Source organism: Rhipicephalus sanguineus, chromosome 3 (genome assembly GCF_013339695.2).
Source record: "Rhipicephalus sanguineus isolate Rsan-2018 chromosome 3, BIME_Rsan_1.4, whole genome shotgun sequence".
NCBI lineage: Eukaryota > Metazoa > Arthropoda > Arachnida > Ixodida > Ixodidae > Rhipicephalus > Rhipicephalus sanguineus.
In genome coordinates, this window is record NC_051178.1 from 37717542 (window position 1) to 37743918 (window position 26377).

Here is a 26377-nt window from a genome sequence, read left to right on the forward strand (position 1 = left end):
TTCGCAATTTATGAACGCTATCACTGTTCTGCTTATGCAGAAGTTCCTGTAACTATGCTTAACCACCTTTATTTATAGCTTTTCAACTATTTTTGAAAATAGCAAGCTGTTACAATGAGATGATGTGGCATTATACACCTTCCCTGTATTTCTACCGCGTTGTGTGCGCATGCGTCCAAGGTTGCCTGTGTCATGGGTGGCTTGTCCCGGCGTCGTTACTCTCTTGATGCACGAGCCAAGTCATCGAAAACATCACTACGCATATGCGCGGCCGCATTGAGTAGCAGCGCGCGTCATTTCTGAGACGAGGTGTAGGTAGCAAAACTATGTCGCTCCGAAATCTTAGCGATTTGGAAACTGCGTGCACGGTTGCATGAGCACGCTGAAAAGTTGCTCAAGACGCGCTAACGAGCATGGGATCATTACGTCACGCGAAGGCAGCGCCACTTTAATGCATACTACTAACGCAGGCTTACATGTACATTATTATAGAGTAATACCTTTTAATATAAAGAAACGAACAATATTTCAATACTAACAAAAAAAATCGTCGACCATGTACAGCAATCAACGCGTGGCTGTCTTCATCGGATCATTCATGTTTTTGTCACCAGAGGCGCCACAGGTCATTTTTCGCTACTTTCAATTAAGAAATAAAAATATAAATCCATCTATCACGAAAAAAACAGGGTTGGTTTGAGTCAATGCGACGGACAATCTTTCCATCAGTGGAGTCAAGTCATTTCATATTCTGGGCAGTTGTCGGTCCCTTTAAAAGTTTTCTCCCCACATTCATCGGCAGTGCCCCTCCTCGGTGCGGTTCTCCCCTATATGCCAATATTTAGTTTAGGTATGACATTCCGTTGTTAGTAAACATGCCAGCAGTAGTGTAAAATTAACATTCTGTCATTTAAAAACACAAACAACCCTGCATATGTGGCATTGTTTTGGGCACTGTGTTCAAATTGAATTAATTTGGTGCAAAATTATTCAAAACACCTTTATACACAGTGCTACACTTCGCATAGCATGACTTTACAGCAGTGGCATATATTGCATCACATATCTTTGCACATTCACCAGTATGACCTAAAATAAATGTAGTCCAACATGACGGTGATGTGCTGCCATGTAAAAGCTGTTATCCGAGTGTGTATTTAAACATTTTTGTTCTAAGAGTTGAGCTGCAAAAGGTGTTGCTGTGTTGAGCCACGTACTGCTCCCATGTTCTCTTACAAACATGGCAGTAGGGGCATAACGCAAACATTTGGTCGGGCAAAAAGCGGCATTTCAATATCGAACGGCAATCGGGCATATAGCGTCATCTGTGTTAAAATCTGAAAACTAAAAAAAGAACGGCTATAGGCATGCATGTTCACACCTACTTATTGATAGTACCCAGGGCACTTCTATAGCTGGCTCAGTGCCTACAGGTGTGTTCCAGTGCTCATCGGAAAAAACTATTTCGTTTTCTACAATTTTTGCTGTCTATTTAGACAGCTAAGCGGACACTGGCCGCATCAAGTCTGATTCCAGTTGTAATGAACCTGGAAAAATATGTCCGTGAACATAGCACCATAGTGCAAAACCTGTTGTTAGGCTATCTTGTTGTGGTGGACACAGTGGCAGCGGAGTGGGAAGCTTTCTCTGGGCCTGCTCACCGAGCAGTGTTTCTTATGCGCTCGGATTATTGCAGGTGCGACGCAGATGAAAAGGGTTCTTGCGGGGGCAAGCGTAAATGAAAAAGAATTAAGGCGTATGACAGCAACCATCTTTTGTTCATCTTTCATGATTTTGTTTATTCTGCTTATTTCTGCTACGTTTAGTCATGAAACATGCTTGCATTGCCATTTCATATCACTGCACCCACTTCCGGTGTATATCTTGCATTTTTCGCAACAGGCTCTACTCGAAAGTAAGTGCCTGTCCGTTCTTGTTCACATCATCCATATGTTCGCGCTTTAGCCTTAACAGGCAGTACCGACTAGCCTAAACCTGCACTATTCTAAGTTACATTTGAAGTAAGCTACACTAACTTTTTCATAGGCTTGAACATTAAAGAAATTTAAAAGCATGATTTCATGTGGTTTTCTTAGCTTTCTATCGTCAAAACAAGAAGGTTTCTTATTGTGTAGACATCATTTGAACCAATGACTGTCTTAACTTGGGAATGTGGGATAGTTGTCTAGGTGCCTTGGATATGTTCAATGCCCGTGTCACACGGGCGTTCGGAAGACCTTCCGATAGTCTGTTGACTCAGCGGTCAAGCACGAGCTGCTACACGGGATGTTTCGAAGGCTATCGAGTCAATAGTCTATCGAGTCAGCGCAGCACCCCACAACTCCATTCGATGGCCATTGAGCGAGGGAAGCGGATAAAGCACGAACGTGCCCTCACGATTAAAAAAAGAGTAATTTAGCAGTGTGTTTTAAAAACCGTATATGTGAGCGTTATGAATTATTTAATAAAGTATTTTTGCCACTTGAAGTGTGCAAACTGCACACATTCTGAACAAGAGCAATGTGCTTGCCTTCGTTGTGCCTTCTTGCCGTGTCTCACTCACCACAGTTCTGCAGCTCAACAACTTAAAAACTAAATATGTGTTCATAACTACTAATAAACAATTTATTGAAATGTTTAAACAAAGATAACAGATATATATCTGTGCATTTAAGTGGATTTATCTTATTTAAATTTCGATGACATGAATACCAAATTAAAGATACGCAGCGCTACACAATTTTTGCGAGAAATGCCCGAACCCCTCAACGGCCATTCAAAACTGCCGTGTAGCAGTGCGACAACTCCATCGAGGTGATAGAGTTGTGGCGTTTCAATGGCCATCGACTGGATGGCCTTTCAAAAGTGCCCGTGGGACACAGATATAAGGCATAAGCGTCGATAACGGGGGGAGGAGGGCGCGATGTGAACACTAAGCTACATGCAGAGGACGTAGCCAGGCACACAAACTAGCTATGTGCACTAGTGATGCAGAACTATCGGTAAATTGACTATCGATACTATCGATAGTTTTTTTGAAACTATCGATAGTGTAAACAAACTATCGATAGTGCTACTATCGACAAACTATATTACTATAGCGATATCACGATATTACTATATTAAAATATTACTATAGCGATATTACTATATTACTGCCACGCGTGTTTATTGCTTTGCTTTGACGTGTTCGGGTTTCACCCACAAAGACTGTTAGCAACGTTTGACACAGACCGCGCCGCAATGTGTGAGAAGCTTCACAATTGTTTGAAATCACTCTGTTAAGATTACACGCCGGACGCGAATAGTCAAGTTTATTCGAGAACTTAGGCGAGCACCACCGATAACGCTGGAAGGTTTGATGACTGATGTATAAAGGACGACGCGTTCCACCGATCATCAGATTACTCAATTAACGGCTGACGACTGCTCCCGCCGCTATCAGTGCGCAGCATGTATCGCTTGTATTTTGAGTTTTGATTTTCTGGACACAAGTTCGCCCAAATAAAGAGCTCCGTATTTCCCAGTCTTGTTGCAGCATTCTTCACCGTCACAACCACGTGACAATACTATCGATAGCGGCATGAATAATGAGGCGGTTGCTGGCCGGCCATATTGCCAAAATATTTGCGATAGCCTACTACCAGCTTCGCTTAACTTATGAGCAATTTTTGGCAGAGAAATTAATTATTTCCGCAGTCAAAATGGCGGAATATGTCCATCAATAAATTCGTATCCAAAAGCAACCAGTTACACCTTACAATTAACTTCTTGGTATTTTTTTATTTTGAAATAAAAAAATGCAATATCACTTTGAAGCCGCGCAGTCCTACCCCATGTAAAGGCTTTCTTTCCGCTAAAGCTGAACAGTTTGACTTTATGATCATGTGTCAGCAAAGCACTCTGGTGAAGAACGCAATGATGTCAACTTTCTTGCCCTTCAGCCTGCTCCTCCGTCTCCACTATGTACCACGCGCGCGGAAAACCAAGTTTATTCTGCAGTGAGTCCGCGCTGTTGATTTTATACTGCCAAAAGTACCATCCAATTTTTTTACTATCGATAGCGCTATCGATAGTATTTTTCACTATCGATAGTTCGATAGTGACTCAGCTATCGATAGTATCGATAGTACCATCGATAGTTCTGCATCACTAATGTGCACGCGTCCAACAAAGGAAAGTGAACAGTGTGTTGGTGGAAGCTCAGAGAGATTGGCCAGCTGTGTCGGAAGCAGCCAACTGTAAGTGTGGCTGCCCTTTCAGCACAGTCAAGTTGAAACAATTCAACATTGAAGCCAAATGATGTAATATGATTGATAGGCACCTCCACTGGTACCGCCCTACCAATGCCCTGCTCTGTCTTAAAGGAGCACTGACATCAAATTTACGCATGTCAAGCTTTTGCATCCACGAGTAGTTGTCTACCCCCTAGTAGCAATTCAAGACTGAAAATGCAACTGAGGGACGAATAGCTATCTGTTTTATTGCTTTATATCACCGGTACCTAGCACAATTCAAAACGCCTGCAAGCCTGCCATTTTTTAGCGCTGGCAGCGCTCCCTCGCGGTCAACTCCAGACCGCGCCCCAGTTTACCACTACAGAAAGGAGTGACGTGAGGATCAGCTGCTCAGCTAACATTTCGTCTGCTAGGCGCGCACATTCAGTCATGCCTTGTCACCAGCGTCGCCGTCAAAAGTATCGACTTGTGTTGAAGACGACATTCTGAAACTTTGAATCACCGCGATACGCGATGTCGCGAATCATTTTTGCTTCGACCCTTTGCAAAACAGCGATTCAGAAATGGACGCCGTTCCAAGCAGCAATGAGGAGATGCCCGGGGACGCACACTTGGGACATACTCGCTGGTGTCTCTCAATTATCTATATCAGAGAATTTTAGCATGCACGGCATTCCGGTATACGCAAAGGGGTCTATGGAATATCGGCATAGCGAATGCACACCAACGGAGAAATATAATACGATAGGTTTCTACAATAACAATTCTGTGCTTGCCAGGTTCTTCTTTGCACCGCCAGATGGCCCCACCTATCCGGCCTCTCACAGTTACGGCTGCAGTAACCCGGTCACTCAGGATGGTATTTGCGGAATGTATCACACCTTACACGTAGCACTAGTGTCGATGTCGCAGCGTGATCAATCTTCCGTTGAGCTTTTGCACGCTGTTTGCCCTCGAAATAAAATTACTTCCACGCGACGGACGCCATTCAAATTTGGCCAAGAAGACCTATGCATGCCGAGCAATCGAATGAATGGCACATCTCGACTTTAAAATTTGATGTCAGTGCTCCTTTAAGGAAGGCACCTAAGAGAAAACTGGAATGGGAGATATGGCACTCCCAATATCTTCGCTCCTACCTGCATATTGTCTGCATATTTCTGGGAGACGTATCCCGAGGTGTGTTCAATACTAAGCCCTGGCTGTGGTTCAGGACCTGCTTAAGTACACCTATGCAAGAAATGTCAGTGGGCGAGTGCAGTAGCGCTTGTACTCCAATAAAATGGTACAGTAGTAAAAAATGTGTGGTCTCAGCCCTGACAACTTTATCGAAGCAATTATCTTGCCACTTGTGCCTTTGGAGGCATTTATTTTCTCACCATGTGTAATCTTCTCTATTGTGTTTTTAAACTTTGACCGTAGATACAGATAGCCCTCTTGACAGCCTCAGGTATGCAGCCACAATGACAGGAAGAAGTGACGAAAAAAGTAGATGCTTTCTGACTACCTTAATAAACGTTCTACTGGTATAACAGTTACTTGTGTCTGCTCATTGCTTGGAACTATTCTTGTTGAAAAACTCTTTTGACTGCATAGTGCTGTTATACTTGTTGAAAGGGCAAATGTATTGGCTCGTCTTTTTTCTGTAAGCAGTGTGCCTAAAGTTTTGCCCTTGTTACAAAGTACACAGCTGTCATATTTTAGTTGATGGCAAAGCATGACACAACATCTGCAACATACACGTGAGCCGTGTTGATGTGCATGGTGTTTTTGCTTTAAAGTACCGTATTTTCCGGTGTATAAGACGCACCTTTTTTCCTAGATTTTCGCTGGTGCGTCTTATACAACGGTGCGTCTTATATACGCAAAAAGTCACGATTCTGCGAGACCAATTTCTTTATATTTAATTTATGAGTACGATAAACTGAGCTCGAGAGCATTCGTAAAAATATATCTAATTTTGTTGTAACAATGAGGCGGCTGCGATCTTAGGTGTCAGCTACTTGCTGTTCAAGCAGCGCGGCGACCATGGAGATTACGGCCGCAATAAAAGCCACCACTGTCGCGTGCCCCATTGTACTGTTTGAATTGTTTGTTCTTAAACGAAGAATTAAACCCACAGAACTGAGGCAATAAATAAAAAAGAGCACCACAACGGTCCATTGTAACGTTGTAGCGCCCACAATATCAGTTACAAAAGCGAAAGTACCACTTCATTATCATCATCATGAGTTTCCGTGTGAGACGTCGCTGCAGTCCAGCAGTAGTCGCAGCTTCCGCCTTCCGGTCGCCATTTACGTTTTGTATGCGTGTGTAGGTGGTATCCATGGAGGAAAGAAAAAAATATAGGAGGGAGCGCGCCTAGCGTTCACAAGCCAACCGCCTCTGAAGCCGCGCCATTCCTCCTCTGAAGCTTTGAAGCCGCGCCAACCTCCTCCGAAGCCGCTGGCTCGAGGCTCACTTCCCATGATGCTCCTGTTTCGTTTCCTTTTTTGGTGGGCTCATGAACAAAAAACAAAAATTGACGAGCGCGCGCGTCTAGCGTCCACAAGCCAACCTCCTCGGACGCCGCTCCCCCCCTCTCACCGCTTGCCTATCACGTGAGGGTGCTCATTTCCCAGCATGCCCCTGTTTCATTTCTTTTGGCTGGGCTTCAAAAATGTCACGTGACGCTCCCTCCTGGTTTTTTTTTTCCTCCATGGTGGTATCCGACGATCGTGCGGCGCGTTCGTTGTTTATGTGTTCTCGCCAAGTCTGGTAATGCCCTAAAGGTGTGGTAGCCACCATAGTACAGGCAGTGCCAATGATGTGCTTCAAGGTGCTTACAATGCTGCGTAAAAGTTACTCAGAGGCTGACGACGGTAACCCAGCGATGCTGCCAACCAAGGCGGAAGAACTTTTGACAGTGCGCCGGAGGATGTGGCTTCAAATCCAGTAGAATAAATAGTGGTTTTCTGCGCCTTAATAAAACTGCTGCTTACAGATATTCAGTGCCGTGCGTGACTACGCATTTCGCAATTGCGTGGGTCGTGTTTTATCATGTCGACTGAGTTAAAAATAGATGCGTCTTATACAAAGGTGCGTCTTATATATCATTTTTTCTTTCGAAAGTCGTAAAAAGTAGGGGGTGCGTCTTATACAAAGGTGCGACTTATACACCGGAAAATACGGTAGTATTGACGGATGTTGAAACTACCATGTGCCTGTCACATGTGAAAGATAAATTTCAATACTAACATTCATATGAAAATTGCAGACCTTGTGTTGTCAGCGTCATCCCGATGCCATGGCACATAGCATAGCTTTTTTTTACATTGTTTAGAAGCGACGTTCAGAGATTGTGCATTTAGAAAGTAAATTAGCCCCCTTTTTTTCTTTCTAACTGCACTCTTGCTGTAGCCCGAGTGGAATGAGGCAGCATGTCATGGTGCAAACGCTGTTTGGGTGCTGAAACTGGTTTTTACAAATAAGTATTATTAAGTTGCTCATTGTCTATCTTTTGTGGCTTACCAAGTTTGCTTCATGGTATTGTCAAAAGCTAATCTGCTTTCTCTTTGATGTTTTTTTCAGTGGTCTTGAGGGCACGATTCTGCCTAGGTCTCGGGACCGATCTGTGAGAAGCCATGCAGAAGGTTGGCGGCAGTGTGTCGTCGGGGCGGCCCATCAAGTGTGTGGTGGTGGGTGATGGCACGGTGGGCAAGACGTGCATGCTGATCTCGTACACGACGGACTCGTTTCCGGGCGAGTATGTGCCCACTGTGTTCGACAACTATTCGGCAGCCATGATGTGCGACGGAGTGCCCGTCAGCCTGGGCCTCTGGGACACTGCCGGCCAGGAGGATTACGACCGCCTCAGGCCACTCTCGTACCCACAGGTGAGCACTTAAAATGCTGAAGCACAAATTTCCAAGTAACACCACTTTGTTGAGCGACATTGGGCACGTTAAGTTAACCTTTTGAGGGTCGAATTTTTTCACGAAATCCAGTCCAAAAATGTGTAATTTTTTTATTGCTGAAATAAATTCTTTACACGATTCTATTTAACAAAAAAATTGTCTAAAATTTTTTTTTCGTGACCGTAAAGTGACGAAAAAATCATTTTTGTTGTTACATACACGTGGTTTATTCGCAGTAAAATCAAGCAAAATCCTGAAAAAGAAAGCTTAAGTTTATAAATAAAAATTATGCATTGTATTAAACATAGCTCACTTAAAATGCTGAAGCACAAATTTCCAAGTAACACCACTTTGTTGAGCGACATTGGGCGCGTTAAGTTAACCTTTTGAGGGTCGAATTTTTTCACGAAATCCAGTCCAAAAATGTGTAATTTTTTTATTGCTGAAATAAATTCTTTACACGATTCTATTTAACAAAAAAATTGTCGAAAACTTTTTTCGTGACCGTAAAGTGACGAAAAAATCATTTTTGTTGTTACATACACATGGTTTATTCGCAGTAAAATCAAGCAAAATCCTGAAAAAGAAAGCTTAAGTTTATAAATAAAAATTATGCATTGTATTAAACATAGCTCACAGACATACAAAAATAAGCACACCAGAGTACTTTTCCGGTTAAAAAGGTTCCTGCTCTAACACTAAAAACTCAGCGTGTGATAGTCTTTTGAAGCATGGCTCGCCACGCACGCTTTTCATATATCGCTCCTTGATCGTCATCGTAGTCTGAACTCGTCAAAAAATCCTCGTCTGACAAACTGAAATCCAATTAATCAGATCTGATTCGGCACTTGGGGAATAGTCCGCATCAGAAGAATCGCTGCTCGACTCACCGGCAGCAGAGCAACCGGCACGCGCTTCCATAGCGTAAGCGAACTGCATCAGTGAGCGCACGGAAGAAAACTATGGTTCTGCGGCTGTCCGGAAAGCAGAACGAGTGAAAAATCTACAGTAATCCTTCGCCTTATCGCCAACAAGACGTAGTTAGTTTTTCTGAGACCCCAAAACAGGAAACGCAATCACAGCGATGTCGTTTGTGTAATTTAGCGCCGCACGGAAACAGATGTAATCGCGCCCCGGGGTGCAATAAACGAGAGAGTAACAAGCGGTCACCCTTTGAGAGATTAGAAACCAAACAGCCATCAGCTTTGCGGGCGCAAGAAGCGAAAACCATCCCAAGTACGAAATCGAAACCAGCCGCACCGCGTGTGCGCGTTCCGATGCGCAACTGAACGCTGCCGCGCCGCTTTCGAAAGTAAAAAAAAAGACTGAGAGGCATCGCCGCATTAAAAAAATTCCACGTATTCCGAAAGCATAGCAGCACATTCCAAGCAAGAGAAATGACTGAAGAAGGCGCACGTTTGAAACCAACCGCGCCGCAGGCGCGTTTGGTTGCGCAAGCGATAGCCAGTGCGCCGTTTTGTGAAGCATAAAAAAAAGCAACAATGGAGAGACATCGGCGCATGAAAAAAATTCCACGTATTCTTGAAGTGTGGCAACACAGGCCAAGGAAGAGAAGTGATCGAAAAAGGCACGCGTTTTAAAAATAAACGCTATGCCAACATGTACGGCGAAAACCCTCAAGGGGTTAAAGGGACACTAAAGGCAAATAACAATTTGAGTGAAAGCTCAATGTATGACAACGTCTAAAACGGCAATATTATCAACAGCAGTGCCCTACTTACTGAGAAATTAAACTAAATGTATCACACGATGAGCGTCACGAGCGGCACATTTTGGAAATGATTCCGATGACGTGAGAGAGTTCGACTACAATTAATCACTCGTAATCAAACTAGCTGCAATAAAAAAAGAACGTTCCGTGCATCGAGATACATAATAAAATGCTGCTTGTTCGTTTCTGTTTGATTCATGGGAAAAAATAACCTCTTTGGCGATGCCATGGGGAACGGCGCACGTGGTTTGAAGGTTCCGTTTTCGCCGAACTGCGCTTCGCCCAGTGCCCTGCTTCACTCACATGGTCGCGTCTCAGTGGTAGTTTCGGTATCGTGTACTGCCACCTGTGTTTCGCGCACTCGTGAAAGTCGCTCTGACAGAAAGTTCGACAAAATGCGGCATGCATGTGATGTTGCCAGATGCCTGAATGGTGCACGCCGGCGCGCAGTAAAGGCGGGCAACGTTGGGCACGGCAGCAGTGACGTGAGAAACACCGCTTTCATTTGAAGTGCAGTAACGCGATGCAGACCACTAAAACATGATTTTATTTCAAAATAAGCACTTCCTTGGCACAAAAGTAGCACTATGAGGTTTCTGGACCCTTAGTTCATTAATCAACGTCTACTTAATGTTTGCCTTTAGTGTCCCTTTAAGGTTGTGTCATACATGAAGTAGAGGATTTGTTTCACGGTATGTGAAGCTTGCTTGAAATTCTTACATATAAAATATGCCATTCTATTTGCTTTTGTCACGGTCATTTCTCTGTGCTTAATCCACTTAAAATTGTCGGAAAAATAGACTGCCAAATACTTATAAGACTCATTGCTAATTATTGAATTGTTGATGTGTTAGCTTGTTTCTAATTTATGAATCCGGTTGGGGAATGATATGCAGCAACATTTCCGGATGTTCAGACTCATTTTCCAGTTTGCTGCGCCAAAGCAAGGTTTAGTTGCTCCAGAAGTGGCTTTGGTCACATCACTGTGAATGCCATTTCGATGCATGTGCCTCACACAGTGAAGTGCAGTGAGTCTGATCTCCTTTAACTTGAACAGAGTTTGCACGGTCATAAAGGCAAAAGAGTTCAAATTGGATATGAGGTTGAAGAACCTTCTGTTTTATAGTGCCAGATGTGCGTCATAATGTACCAACAGCTGTGAAAGGCTTTCTTTCTCTTGTGCTTTGCAGACAGACGTGTTCCTCATATGCTTCAGTGTGGTCAGCCCATCTTCATTTGAGAATGTCACCTCCAAATGGTTCCCTGAGATCAAGCACCACTGCCCTGATGCACCTATTATTCTTGTTGGTGAGCAGTTTTTCTTTTTTTTTACATTGATCTTCTGCTAAGCCATCCCCTGTATTTGTACCTTTAAAAAATGTCAACTTGGAAATAAGCTTTGATGACGTGGTTACATTTTCGCATTTTAAGTGTTTTTGTAGTTTTGCTAAAACTTCTCTGAACAAAGATTGGCGTTGCGCAACGGCTGTTCAAATAGCATTGCAATAACTTTTTCACTGATAACCTTGAGAGATTCTAAGCCAGACAGCCATGACTTTTGCAGGCGCGAGAAGCGGGAACTGGCCGAAGGACGAAACTGACACTGGCCGTCACACGCCTGTGCGCTGCTGTAGTAAAGCATTTAAAAACAAAAAAACACACACATCGGCACTAGAAAAAAATTTCATGTATTTCCGCAACGTGACAGCACATGTCAAGTAAGAGAAATAATTGGAAAAGGTGCGCTTTTTAAACATGCAACTGATGATGTACATGTATGTCATTGACCATTTTGAAGGTGTTCGCGGAGGACATGCATGTGCGTCATTTATCCTGAAAGGGTTAAGGTTCTGTCTTAAACATGCAGAAGTGCTTGATCTCACCAAAATGTAGGGAGCACCTGTGCATTTTTTTTCCCTTTTTCTTGGTGGGAGAAGCTTATAGCTATAGTATTAGGATGGTAAACAACTATAGCAATGAAAGAGATGCATTTGTAGCCAGGGAAGCCCACTGTTCTTTTACGTGAAGGTGTGACACTTGGGAAATGTGGATGCTTAGAAAATGCACAATATTTTGATTGGCTCACAAAGTTGGCTTAAAATGCCAAAAAGAGAGAGACGGGGGAAAGAATTTTGATATGCTGGAGATGCTAGCCTCGTTAATCGCTGGCTTGCTACTGCAGGTGCCGGCTGATAACTATGGTATATACAATGACCATATGGATTCATGAATATCATTAGATGTTATAAGATTTCATTTTGGCAATATACTAAACGTTGGTGCTTTCATATCTTTTGTGTTCTCAGTTGGATTCTCTGCCACAGCAGCCATAGGGGTGAAGTGAAAAGTGTTTGTTTAATTAGCTTTAGATTCTTTTTTAACAACCCCAGGTGGTCAAAATTAGTCCTGAGATCTCTCGTACCGCGTGCCTTATAATTGTTGTTTCGGCGTGTAAGACATCAGAAGTTTCACTGAAAGTTGGCACCAGGAAATTGTAAAACACTGGAATGTATCGATGAGGTCCTGCCGCAAAGCACCGAGTTAAGATCACACATGCTGCTCCCTTTCTGCAGACCTAGCTCTTATACAGAGCCATTAGAATGTGGCGCTTGGCTGAAAATTGTGCACATTGCAGTGATGCTACCGCTGCGCCAATTGCGCCAGACTGCGCCAAAGTGCCCTGGCTGCTACAACCTGCTACATTTCCTCAAAATTTGGCGATTCTGCGCCAAGCCTGCGCCAAAGGGGTGTACTCTGACTTTCAGAAATGAAACTAACTACATGATCGAGGTTCCCCCATTGAGAGCGACATAGCGCTGTACGCGGACGTACGCGGACGTTCTCCATGAGAGTGATGAAAATGGAGACAAAATACAGTATAACCTCGTTACAACGGATCTGTTTACAACAGACATTCGGATATTACATACCGATTTGCGGCGTTATGCCGACCTCCGTATTATTTCCATTGATTGAGCTTCATTTACAACGGATTCTGGTACAACGGACATTCGGATATAATTGACTAAAATTTTAGGCCAATAAGGTGGTCAGGACTCCTTTAGAGCGGACTTTTCTACCACGGTCATTAACTTCCGACTTCAAACATCGCTTAGCATACTTTCGGGACGAGAGCAGCGCACCGCAAATATCGACGTACCGATTTAAGAACGAAGGCCGCCGATCCCCGGTCTGTCAAGGATCAGCTATGCTGTAGCGACAAAAAAACGGCGCGCAGCGTGCTTGGTGTTGCGTTTGGGACGCTGACACGCGAAATTGCGAGCTGCTGTCACCGCTTCTCCGCGCGGTCGCTGCGCGGCGAGCTTGGCCGGGGGGTCCGCTGCCGATGCGCAAAATGCCCATCCGCGGTTCTGAGGAGCCAGCGGGCAATGCGATTCGTTGCTTGAGACGAAGGACATTACGGCTTCTTCGCTTTCCCATGTCCGCTTGCGCGATGTTCTTGCCCGCAAAGTTCGGATTTGGCTCGTCCATCGGCACCGTGAACGGAGTTAGGCCTAACCACAACATCTAGTAGAAAGCTCGGTTGCGATGTGCGTGGCCGCGGTGCCCGATGTTTCAAAGTACGTCATGCTCGATTGCGAGTACAAGGAGTTGTCCCGCGGTGGTCTTCGTCATAAGCTTCGAAGTGCTGATAAGAAGAACCTCGAACAGCGGGTCCAACGAGTCAACGCTATTATAGTCGCACGTCTGCGATGTTCGCGACGAGTGCGGCGCGCTATCGTAATCTGATGATTGAGCTTCCGCTTGCAGCTGCCCAACTAAAGCGTTTCAAATTATCGTCGACCCGTAAACACAGAACGAGTGCGAACGCGTCACTAAGTAGCGCAATTTTCGACAGCCACGACCTCGCGACGCACAAGCAGCAGACGACGATCCCGAAGCGAGCATTAACACGTTTTGGCTGCTTCTGCGGTAATACCGCAGAAGCAGCCAAAACGTGTTTTTCGTACACTGAATGAGGAGCCAGCTGAAACGGAGAACTTGAACTCGGAGAAATGCTCTTTACGACGAGCCCAAAATGGTGGCGCCCTGTTGCGCCGTTGCCGAGCTATAATATTGAAAAACGCTTTTTTTTTATATTTCCGCAATTTTCACCAAGTCGGCAGACGCAAAACAAATTTTTTATAGCACTTCTACGTAGTTTTCATTGAAGATATTTTGGAATCGGATAGAAATGGGCTACAGAAACTGAAAATGCGATTTTCCAAAAATCGCATTTTTTTTTGGTCCCCCGTTAAAAATAAGACCATGTTTGTGGCTCGTAATTCTCTCCGGTTATAACAGACCCATTCAGTGTTTACATGAAAGTCTGTTGTAACAGTACTTGGATTTTACATACTCCCTTTACAACAAACCAAAATCCTCTTCACTATGAAGGTCTGTTGTAATGAGGTTATACTGTATCAATATGGTGTTGTCAAGCGGACGAAGGAACTGCGTTTTGTGTTTTTTTTTGTAATCAAAGCATCAACTGTAGGCAACATGGCGTAGCAGCAGTCAAGCGATATGCAGCCATGAAACGGCACATTGATGCTACCAGTCGTCATTGAGACGCTTCAGGTGGGCTGCAGCGGCCGAAAACGATCCAGCCAACTTTGGAATTCGGCAGTCCATGGAACGTTTTGCAGTGTGACCGCGTGAAAAACACAGAAACTCTGTGCTTGGCATGACTCTCAAGGGCATCCCATACTCGTGGGCCGACACAGCAACTGCCTTGTTTCCCAAGTTATTTGGAGATTCCGAAACAGCGAAGCAGTTTAGTTGTAAGAGGTTCAAGGCATCCTACATAGTTAGTGATGGCCTCGGGCCGTATTTCAAGAAACTTGTGCCTGAGGAGCTGAACAAGCCGGATGTGGTTTTATCTGTTAGCATTGACGAGACCCCTCTTCCTGAACAGAGGTGCCAACAACTTGATGTTGTAGTTAGGCATTTCTCCAACAAAATGCAGCGAGTTGTGGAACGCCTACAGTCTTTCCGGCTAAGCTCTGCGACTTCGGAAATTTTGGCTAGTGAAGTGCGGAGAGCAATGATGGACCTGCCGCAGAAAAATGTCATTTGCTTTTCTACGGATGGCCCTAATGCAATGAAAAGCTTCAGAAAAAAGATGCAGGAAGCATACCCTGACATCATAGATGTAGGAGAGTGCTGCTTGCACAAAGTGCACAACTCATTTGCCCGCGGCTAGAGTGCTGTTGGCTCGGATGTCGACGCTGCTGTGGTCGATGTTTATTACTTTTTTAAGAATCCTTCGACTCAGAATGATTTGTTGAAGGCAGAGCACCTGCTCCAAAAGCTAGTTTTGCTGCTCCAAAACGCAATTTTGCCTGCTCCAAAAGCTGCTCCAAAGTGGCCTAAGCCAGTAGCATCACTGACATTGTGCACCGCACGTGTTCCGTGTTCATTATTTGTCATGCTTGCTGTGGTTTGTGGCGAGCGGTTTGGATTCATGGATTAACGCAAGACGATTGTGGGGGTGCTCTCACCCCTTGTAAAGTCATTTGGACCTCATGGTGCACACGCGTCTTGCGTATTAGTCGCAGTTAGGTTTAACAGCCACCGAGCGAGAGGTGGCGCTGTGCTCGTGCGGGGTAGGGTTAGCGCGGTGGCGCCGGCAGCGCCACCTGGCAGGTTAGACCAGCGCACAGGGAACAGCGCGAGTTGCTTTGGGGTTTGGCAGCATGCGCGAACGGACGTCTCTTGCGGTGGGTCCGTGGGGGACGCTTCTGTGGCTCGTTTCCCGTGGGTCCCTTGTTGTGAGTTGAACGTTCGCAACGCCACATTCGCAATACCTTGTATATACACTCAGACCTCATTATAACGAAGTTACATCTTACAAAAAAATAACTTTATTATATCCGAAAGTTCGTTACAAAAGTATATTCCTAACACTATGTATTGCAAGACTATTTTTCACTTACTTTGTTATAACCGATATTTCGTTATATCCGTGTTCGTTATATCGAGGTTTCAGTGTATGTGCGTTGTGTTGCTTTTGTGTTGTATTGGCATAGTATAAGGTTGTTTTAGTGTGTTACTAATTGTGTATTAGATTCGGCTGGTGAGCTCGCCGTGATGTAAAAGCAGGTTAATAAATGTACATGTGTTCGTGTTGGTTGCCCAATGGCGTGACTGTGTCCATGTGTTCCGGGAGCACGGTGATCTCAGGAGCGCGGTGATCTCGAGACCTCACGGGATTGACACAAATGGAAAGTTGTTACAGCATAGACCGCTTATAACGTAACGCCGGAGTCGCGAATATCCGCACTATAAGCGGTACCGCACTATAACCAAAACAACATTTTTGAAAGGTTGCACGTGTACAAAACATGACCAACAGGCAGGCGCGCGATTCCGACTATCGCGGCATGCGACTGGGGCGTAAGTTTGCATCTGCTTACATTTGAAAATGTTGAACTGTTAGCGTCCGCGGACCTGCGGTGCCGACATAACGAACGCGGAAAAAATGCGCCGTCACGGGAAGTCGCCGCGGTAACACACTGCGCGTCCGCGATGTCGAAAACGGTGGCGACCACAAACCACCACTCGAGTGTTTCACACGCACGCCCGCGTTTTCGTAAAAGATATAAGTCACCCCTTCTAAATGCAAAAATTGCAAAATGTTTCATTGACTCGGCACCAAACCGCACCTTCTGTAGTCCGCGGCCGCCGACATGGCAGCTAGCGCTCGTTAGGCCTAGCGTGCGCGTTGCAACTTGGCATGCCACCGCGAGAAGCTTGCCCTAGGCAACACGAAGATCGGGAGTAGAAGAGATCGCACTCGCGAGCTAAACCGAGGGCATCACGTGTGAAACGGAAGTTTCGGTTCGCGATCAGGAGAACAGCCGCGGCAACTACCCGAAAAAGTCTCTCAAGCTTGTAAGTCCGCCTGTTGGTGGCAAAGGCGAAAGCTCAATCGCGTCTCAAAGCATTGTTACTTGCGGGGGAATCGAGGTTGCACGCGCGATATCTGCGCTCTACGACGAAGCAACGACGAAGCGCGCATGTCAAGCGGCCGAAGGGGGCAAAGGCTTCTCCGTCGGCCGCGTAACCGCTCCCCCTCCTCACACCACGCACCTGCGCCGGGCTGCTGTCCCCCACAGCCATCCCTTTTTTTTTTTCCTCCCCCCGCTCCTTGTTCGTTCGTTCCGCGTCCCCTCCTCCTTTGTAATGCCGTCGCCGCTCTCTCCCCCGCCGGCGCATCTCCGCTGAGAAGCACGCTCGCACCCTCGCATCTCTGAGAATGTTCCGGCAGCCGCATTATAACCGGTCTTTCATCTCGGGGGTCTGCACAATAAGCGGTATGCGTATACATGGAGTTCTATGGGAGAGTAAATGGGAGTCAGAAAAAACCGCATTATAGCCGGTACTGCACTGTAAGCGGTTACGTTATAAGTGGTCTGAGCTGTAAGCAGTTGGCCATGCCTTGTGCAGGGACCAAGATGGACCTCCGCGAAGACAAGGAGACTTTGCAGCAACTGTCAGAGCAAGGCCTGTCCCCAATCAAAAGGGAGCAGGGCCAGAAGCTGTGCTCCAAGATTCGTGCCATCAAGTACCTCGAGTGCTCAGCCCTTACGCAAAGAGGCCTCCGACAGGTGGGTTCCCTTTTCACTCTACAGTCACTGGCCGTAAAAAAAAAGGGCAAAACCAATCGAGAAGGTGTCGCCAATTACGTGTCCATTTCAATGCACTGATGTAGTTTTTACGTTTTACGAGCAATGAAGCTATCCGATGCAGCTTCCCAAGGGATGCAGAAGATGTTTTCTCAGGGTCAGAAACATTGATGAATGCAAGCAACAATTTGAATCAATTTGCTGCTATTACAGTGGGTGAAAGAAGCCCAGAAAATAAATTTTGCGTGCTCCTGTATGAAAACAAGCACAGCGCTTGCACGACACTCATGTATATTACCAGTCCGATGAACTTCATCTCATCCGGAGTCACTTCTTTCCGTGGCTCGTCTTTTTTGCTGTATGATTGCCTTTTCAGAATATGCGTCCATGCATACTTATTAGTTGTGTTGCATAGGCCGGCGATTATTTCTGCAGTAAAGAGCACGGAGGAATTGACAGTTCCTACGAACCACCACGTCGCATTTTAGAACACAATGCCCAGATGCACTCCCGGTTGTCTTCTTGAGCTTCACTTCATTCGTCACACAGCCACTGGCAAGCGGTCCTGCCCAAACAATGTGGACACTGCAGATTAGAACTGTAAGCTTTAGAGTGCACTGGATATCTTAACCCTTTGCGGTCTGTTGTCGGCCCCTGCCTGACAATGCAACACAGCCGCAGCGGTCCGTGGTCGGGTGCTGCTGGACAAGTTCTTTTGCGGTTGATTCACACACGCATTTTCTCACTACATGATGCACCATCTGTAAAAGAGTAAGTAAGCTTCTTTTGCTTGAGCTTTGTGTTTTTTAGGTGCGGACCAGGATGGATGGAAGGTGGGAAAGGGTTTCGGACTTCAAAGGGTTAAGGTTGGAGCGCGGGAGTGATGAAATGGTTTGGAGATGAAAACAAAACTTACTGGTGGATACCCATTGACGTTTTGGGGTGTTCAATGCACTTTCGCTGTCCATGTAAAAATCCAATGAATGAAAATCATTTTCGGAGTCTGTGCTGCTGCCATCATCAAACATTTCTGACTTGCTGATTGGCGTCAACCAAAATTTTTCGTTTCCGGAAGGAAGCTGCGTGCAACGTTGTGCCATGCCCAAATCTGCATATGCTTGCTACCCTCAACTCAAGTGGTAAAGGGAGACACTGGTTTGAGAAGCGGAAAAATTTTGAAAACAACAATTTTCTGACATTTTTTTGTCATAATCTAGAAGGTCTAAAAAAGCTATTTCTAAAATATTACACCCATGTAATGCATACCTGCCGAGTTATTTGGTCTTGAAGTCGGTTTCATGACCAGACCATTTTTGCTTACCAAAGCACCTCAAAAAGTCCTATTCAACAGCACACCATGCAGAGCCACGTTAAGTTGTATAACCATTTTGGTCTCGTTTGAAAGACACACTCATCTATTAGCTGGCAGAGGTGAAGCCATTGTGCTTTAAAAAGAAAGTGCTCGCACAGCATTGGTGCATTTCTATCACACGTGGTAAATTGTTCCTTCCATCTTAGATGCTTGAGGATGCGTCTGCTAGACAGCGATGCATCGTCGTGTTATCCGCGATTTTGTGGAGATGCCTAACTGATGACAGTGCAATGGCAGGCAGTCATTAGCAGTTCAGAATTGCTCATGCATTTGGGAGGAAGTGATATCGGCAGCTGCAAGAACGCAGCAAGTCACCAGCGAGACCCGAGTAAAAGTAACCATACTAAGAAGAATAATGATGACTATGTTCCTGGTGGCTTCTACTATCATACGAACACCAATTCATGCCTCTTCCAGATCAAAATAAGTGGCCACCATGTTTCTAAACTTTTTCTCATTTTCTCAAAACCACATTTTTCATCACATTATAGGCTGTTTCCCACAATATATTTTAATGTAGCTGTCAGATTTTGATCATTCTTGTGGTATTTGAAAGCTTATGCATTGATTAGTTACAGAAAACCAAGAAATTACAAAATTTCATTTAGAACTGTGATTTAATTAGCAGTAAAATTAAGTAACAGTTTCTGATTTCTCATGAGTGTACTTGCTAAGGCCATAACTTTTGAATGGATGCAGCTAAAAATAAAGTAACAGTTATTTTGCACTTTCTGGTCTTTATAGGATGCAGTTACATCAAATTCATAAAGGACTTTTGTGAGAAAGCTGTCAAAAGTCTGGGCAGAATGCAAGTGTATGGAACAGTCAATATTTTGAAATCCGTGCATGATAGACAAAAAGTAATTGCATATTTGTTTTCAGCAGCGAAAAATACATACTGTGTGTAAATTTTACCTGGATATACGAAAAATTAGAACAAGCAGTTTTTAGACCAGTGCCTTCCCTTAATTAATGGCTTTTAAAATTCCTTTCGCATTGTAAAAAATAAACACCATGCTAGCTGTTCATAAGAGCTCTGAGTGCGGCAAAATTTGAAGTTGAAACCATATTTAATGGGCTATCGAATGGTATAGGCATGGACCGGAAAGTATTAAAGGACACTGAAGTGAAGCAGTGAATCATTTTAAACTGAGGAATCATTACAGTTGAACCCACTTATAACGATCTATCGGTTATAACGACCCTATTTTGGTGCACTTAGGATTTTCGTATTCTACCCATTGAAACTGCGTCCACATATAGAGAACATTTTTCAAAGCCTCCTACTTTTACAACGAACATTTCAGACACGGTCGTGGTAAAAATATGGCACATACGAAGCGAAAAAAAAAAGTTATAACAGGTCTTCTAAAGTGTGAGAGAGGCACGCGCTCGTGCATGCCCCGCTCCAGTTTTCTCACGACTAAGATATGCTAGATCGGTGAGCACTGCATGCAGATTTCGGACGCTCCAAGCGACCTCGCTCATTTTTCAGTTGTTCCTTCAGTGGCGGAATGACAGCGAGGAAAAAAAGGAAATAATACCCCTGTCACACGGCAAATCTAATGTCATTTACAGCTAATGTCATTCGTTTGTAATGCCATTTGTGTGCTGTCACACGGTTAAACTAATGCCATTCGATGAAAACGTCATTTCCCGTCGAATGAGTTCCTGAAACACATTCGCATTCGATTTCGGACCGAATGTCTAGTCTCAACGCCAGGGACCTTTTAGGGAGATGACTGTTGACTTACGTATACGTAACTTTTGCAATTCGTAAATATCGTATTAATTACTAGATTAACTTATACTGGTTTGATGACGTAAAAGCACGTGCAAAAGTTTCTAAACGAACGCTACCCTCATCTACAGCAGCTGGACGCCGGCCATGTTTCATTTGTGCTCTCTTGAACGTTGCTCTTGTTGTTGCCTCTATCGCGGGTGTTGATCGTCCTATTGCACGTGTTTTGGTGATCAAGGACACGCTGTTTGAGCAACCGTTCTCTTGATACCATGTACGTAGTTTTTGAGGATATCGTCGTGAGCATAGATGTCTTTAACCTTCGACTTCGTCCAGAGCTCTCTGTCGGCGCGTGGAAGGGACCTGTTCCGTGCGGAGCGAAGAAGAAATGCTGGGCCAACTTGTTGGCATCCATCGTGTAGCCACTCGTGCACCCAGGAACGCAATACGTCGGCATCGTTCACTTGCTGAATGCTGTCAGCACACCGCAGCTAGAGTACAAGGATCGCAAAATGAGAATTCAGCTAAATATGCATGTAAACACAATGCCAAACCACGTATGCAGCCACGGACAGATTGCTGCGCAATCTGTCCGTGGCTGCAAGAAGGAACAGCAGCGCCACAAGATGCGAGAATCGGTGGCCAGTCCACGCAGTCACAGGAAGAAAACTGTACCTAGTCTAGTAACGTTGGTGTGCGCGTAGCTTGCAAAATGCTTTGTTGCGTTGAGCGACCAGGCTACTCGCACCCGTGCACGGTCCGAAATGAAGTGGGTGCAAGGAACGCACAAACGCATGCATACAGTTACAGCAAGCGGCCCGGCTATGGTGGCGGGAGTTTTAGTAGGCAACGCGCTGCAAGCAACTAGCCAGGGATAGTCAGCTCTATGTGGCGGTACCGCGCTTCACTGAAACGGTGTCAATTCATCAAAAGGTTTGTCAACATGGTGTCAATTCATTGCAAAGGCAGATTAATTTACTTGTGAGCACGCAGCAGGTGTCGCTTCTTGACGCGACAAGGCTTAACTTGTCACTGGAGGGTTGTTAGAACTTCATAAAAATGCACAGAAAAAAAAATGAAAAAAAAAAAAAAAACGGTTGGTCGCTAAGTGCACATTTTTGAGAGCGAGTTCATATATACAATGAACTACTGATATAATGACCACTTTTCGTGGCACTTTCGAGTTAGTTAAGAACGTGTTCGACTGTATTGAAACTCTAGTGTGGCTAATTTCACCATCATGGGTTTTAAATAGAAAAGGAAAAGGAAGGTTGAAGTTGCATTTTTTAAATATCTTGCTGAAATCTGCAATTGAAGTCACTGTGAAATCTGAGCTTTCAAAGTCTCTTTTTGTATTTTGGCCACATTGGGTCAACGAAACTTGCTGAAACTTGGTATGTTTCAGCGAATTTGCTGAAACTTGGACAATATAGGCACTTTGTTTTTATCGATTAAGAACTATTTAGGCCCTAGCAGACAGCATCAAAATCTGACATCACATGGTGCATGAACTCCGCATGGACGTCAGCATCTGCATTTTCTTTCCGCACGCCTTCTCACTTAGCAGGTGTCTTTTCAGGACGAGAATTGTGCTTTTCGTGTTGTGAAAAGGTAATTCACTAGCGATCTTTTTTTTTTTTTTTTTTGCTTAGTGTCTCTTCAAGGTTTCGAGCTTGCATCATGCTGTGCACAATTTGTCAGTGCTGTACTTGTGCATAGTGTTCTACTTTACATGCCCTTGTTCATGATAATAAAAACAGCAGTGTCTACCTGGACATCTGTGTGCTGGGGGGGCTGCTACTGAGACATTTCTGTGCAACGCGCAGGTGTTTGACGAGGCAGTGCGGGCAGTTCTCCGGCCAGAGCCTCTGAAGCGGAGGCAGCGGCGGTGCAAGATTGTCTAGGGCTCTTCTTCCCACCTAGTTTTTGTCCGAAGGGTGGTCGTCCAGCGTCGTCTCTCAACCCCTGTGTGAAGCTTGTCCCTACGCCTAGACCCTCACCGAGGACACATAGGTGCAAACGCATCAACATAAGAATAGAGTGTCGACTAACTGGGCAGCACTTATTTGTGTCGTGCCAGGTGCAACCAATACAGCACTGCTGCACCTGTTCTGTCTGTGTTTTTTTGTTTTTGTCACTTTTGCTCTGTGCTGCCACTTTCTTGGGCAAAACTACTGAAATTTTGTTCAGACAACTTTAAAAGATGATGTTGCACATACCACTGCTTTGATATTTCTCAAATTTGGCAACAAGATTGCTCTTCTTAGTTGCCATTGTTTAACAAAGCATTTATCATCACTGAACAAGAAAGTAGGGCTGGTTTATCTATGTTCTTGTGATATTTTTTTTAGCACAAAATGCTTTTTAACAAAAACGTTCTGGGTGTGTTATGTCTATTTTTTTTAAATTAAAACGATACAATGAAATGAAGGCATGTCACTGCAGAAGCATGATAGTATTTATTTTTTCTGGATGAATCAGGTTAATGGTGATCCTTGAGTGCCTTACGGAATGGCAGTAAAATGCGCTCTTATTGAAAATTTCAGCGATAACGAAGCAGCATTAAGCACACAGTCTTCTTTTAAAGGTACCGATAGCTGTATCCACACAAGCAGATGCATAACAGAAGTTTGGCTGGAGTTGATGAAGAGCTGCAGCCCACAAAATGTCTGTTGGGCATTACGTAAGCGTATATCTTCTGCTTTGTTTCTTCATCAACACACAAAATGAAATTATTCCTGGCATGCCATCTACTGTTTGTGCATTCCTGTATTTGTTAGCACTTCAACACATGAGGATGCACCTCCACATTTGTCAGACGTTGTGGGGAACACTGGCATTGGTGCAAGAACAAAAGAGGATCTTTGGCGAGTGTGTTCTTCGTGTGTGCCCTTTGTACAAGTTGAAACAGCGTGGAAAGCTCCAGTGCGCTATAATTACTGCTTTGCCATGCACAACAGTTCCTGCTTATTTTTGTCTCCAGCACATTGTCGCCAGGAAAGTTTCCCTGATGGCAGTAAAATGTCATGTGTGACATGATTATAGTAATTATGGTTAGCCGATAAACTGCAAATTGCCATGGTTCATTAAAGAACTGCAAGTTTAAAAGGATGCTAATTAACAGCAAGCTGCACTAGCATAATAAATATGTGCAATTTTTTAACGTAAAAATAAACCTGCAGGCACATGCCTCGCCAAGCACGGCTCGGTTCAGAGTGCAGTAGCAGAGACGACACTGTATCCCAGAATAGTGGAAAGAAGCAATCGGCGAGCAGCTGAGAAATGTGTGCCATGCTAGGCATGAACATCCTTTGTTGCTAATTTTGCATGCAGCATGTGCTGCCCTGTCACCCTTGGTGTTGGTGCTTCAAAACAGCACTGCTACAATTGCCACAAAGGTGCTACACATTGATTGGTGTTCCACCGAGGCCTGCGACTGAGCTCTAGCCTTATATTAGTTATGCCTGTGGTGCACAATGGCTCAAGCAGTTTCACAGCATTAGTTTGGCACTCACTTGACAGAGCAGTGAAGGGGCCTTGACACTGTCATGACAGTTTAGAAAGCAGTTCATAAAATGAGTGGCAGCTATTATTGCATCACAGGCCGGAAAGCGCTGGAGGCAAAGTGCACTCAAATTTCAATACAACCGATCGCAAGGGACATCTAAAATTCATTTATATTGAACAATTGTTGTACTGAAAAAATCAAATTTTATTTCACAAATTACAAGTGCTACGAAAGGAGTTCCCTATCTTCACTAGGAGCATGTCCACAAATGTGTTAATGTCCAACAAGCGCAAAAAAAATGGCACGAAAACAATGTAAATGTATTCCATAATGAATGCACACTTATTTGGAGGTCTGTGATCATTGTCTGGTGGAGGCTTCACGTTGTCTGCATTCTTGTGCACTGCCGTGGCATTGTTGCCAAGAAAGGTACGCATCATTGTCGTGCGCTTTAAAACATTGGCATTCGACGCCAGTTGTTTGCTTGTGATCGTGGGTGCTATCTTGGTGTCTTCTTTGCTCTCAGCGTCCTCTTTTCCTTAATTGCGAACGGTGTTGACGATCTCGTTGGTCATCAGTGCAACTGGTGTGCATGCTTTGTCTTTGCGCTGCTCGTAATCTTCAAATGCTACCAAAGCATCCGCGAAGAGTCGTTCTTCGACTTCATCTCACATACCACACGCATCACATTCCTTACTATTTCAGGTGGCGTCATAAGCTGTCCCACTTTCCTCTAGCAGCAGTTCTGAATGGTGGTTGCTGTCACGCTCCATTAGTAAGCATTTCCACAACCGGTCATGCATTGATATTGAGATTGACAACTTCATTCGAAGGTTATTCGAGCTGTCGCTGAAAGAGATGCCTCTTTATGACGCCTCTTGGAACGAGGGAGGCCAGAATTCCAGCCACCACATTTGTTAACAGAGTGTTAACGAGGTGCACCGAGTAGTTTTCAGCAATAATGAGGGTTTTCCTGCCGATTCGTCTGATCTGACTGTTGGCCTTGATTGAGACAGAGGAATTGAGACACTAAAAATGCCCATAAGCCCGCCACCCCTCGAACTGCAAAGATGTTCCTTTCCCTTTGAGAATCAAGGCATTGGTAATAATAACGTGCAGGTTGATTGTATGCCACACACGACATTTCTTTGCTGTGGGCACATTTTGTACAGTAGCCCTTGAAGCCAAGCATGTCCTCACAGTGTGCACTACTTACCGTACACTGTACCATGTTTACCTTGTTGTCATTTTTGGTGCATGACTAAACTATTGCCACGATTCTTTGAACAGACAGCACAGGTCAAGTGCAGTGAGCAAGAGTGACCCACAGTCAAGCCTTGTTGCAGCATAGTAAGAGAAAGCATTGCTTGAATGTCTTCCAGCGAGAAGAGTAGTGCTCCCAAAGCCATTAGGCACGCTGAAACAGTTAGCATCTGGGTCATGATAGGGATGGAGATAGGATTTTCTTAATTGCTGTATTTTTTAAATTTATTCCTATCCTATCCCTATCATTAATTAATGGTAGGGATAGGTATTTCTGAATGGATTGGTGGTTTGCGAATTTCACATTAAATTGATCGCCTTCCATGCATGGTTTTTCAAGTAACATTTTTTTTTTTTGGTGAAAAAATCCGTAAATAGTGGGCGAGTGCTCGAGCTGACATTTCGATGAGTGGACTTGTCTTCTTCAAGGCTGGAACTGATTTCCTTAGAGCTGGAGGGGAGGGCAATTGTGAAAGCGGGGTTGGGGTGGCTGCCTTAAAAAGGCGGATTACTGTTACAAGGAAAAATGCAAAGGAATGCTGCGCAGTTCGTTCCTTCCTCTATGGCCTCATTTGGGGGGGTCCACCGTCTCCAGCATCACCTGTTGCTTGGCATTCTAGTGTGATTTCATTTTGCACCTCTTGCCTCTCTCTGTGAAGGGATCGATTGATTAATGCTAAAAGTGGGGCCATTGATACTTTTAACCGATTAATCAGTCATTTATATTACCATCCCCACTTTTGAGCACACTTGGTCATTAGTGTGTAGCATATCTAATTTGTTTTGAACATGCTTACTGTCCTACTGCACTGTATTCAGCTTTATTTTGTGCAACCACTGGACTATTTTCTAGATATTGCATTGTGAAACATCATGAGAGTTGCAAAATTAGTAACGAGAGAATACCCTTTATTTGCACACCTTGAAGGGCTTCATAATAAGCTTCCAGAAAGCATTGCTTGGTGGCATTAATGGGCCCTGTGCACACTAGTTAGA

At 44.6% G+C, this 26377-nt stretch overlaps 1 protein-coding gene across 2 annotated transcripts in view; it reads left to right on the plus strand.

The window, feature by feature from the left end:
* The window catches only part of LOC119386569 (ras-related C3 botulinum toxin substrate 1), a 34661-nt gene extending 8847 nt beyond the window's left edge, over positions 1-25814 (plus strand). Inside the window, exons 2-5 of one of the 2 annotated variants that reach the window (XM_049413180.1) lie at positions 7819-8113; positions 11057-11174; positions 17319-17479; positions 22437-25814. In XM_049413180.1, coding sequence (XP_049269137.1) covers positions 7862-8113; positions 11057-11174; positions 17319-17479; positions 22437-22514 — 609 coding nt within the window. In that variant the 5' untranslated portion in view covers positions 7819-7861 and the 3' untranslated portion in view covers positions 22515-25814. Of the gene's footprint in view, positions 1-7808; positions 8114-11056; positions 11175-17318; positions 17480-22436 lie in introns of both variants that reach the window. The other variant, XM_037653854.2, reaches the window with a different exon arrangement.
* Positions 25815-26377: the final 563 nt, after the last annotated feature.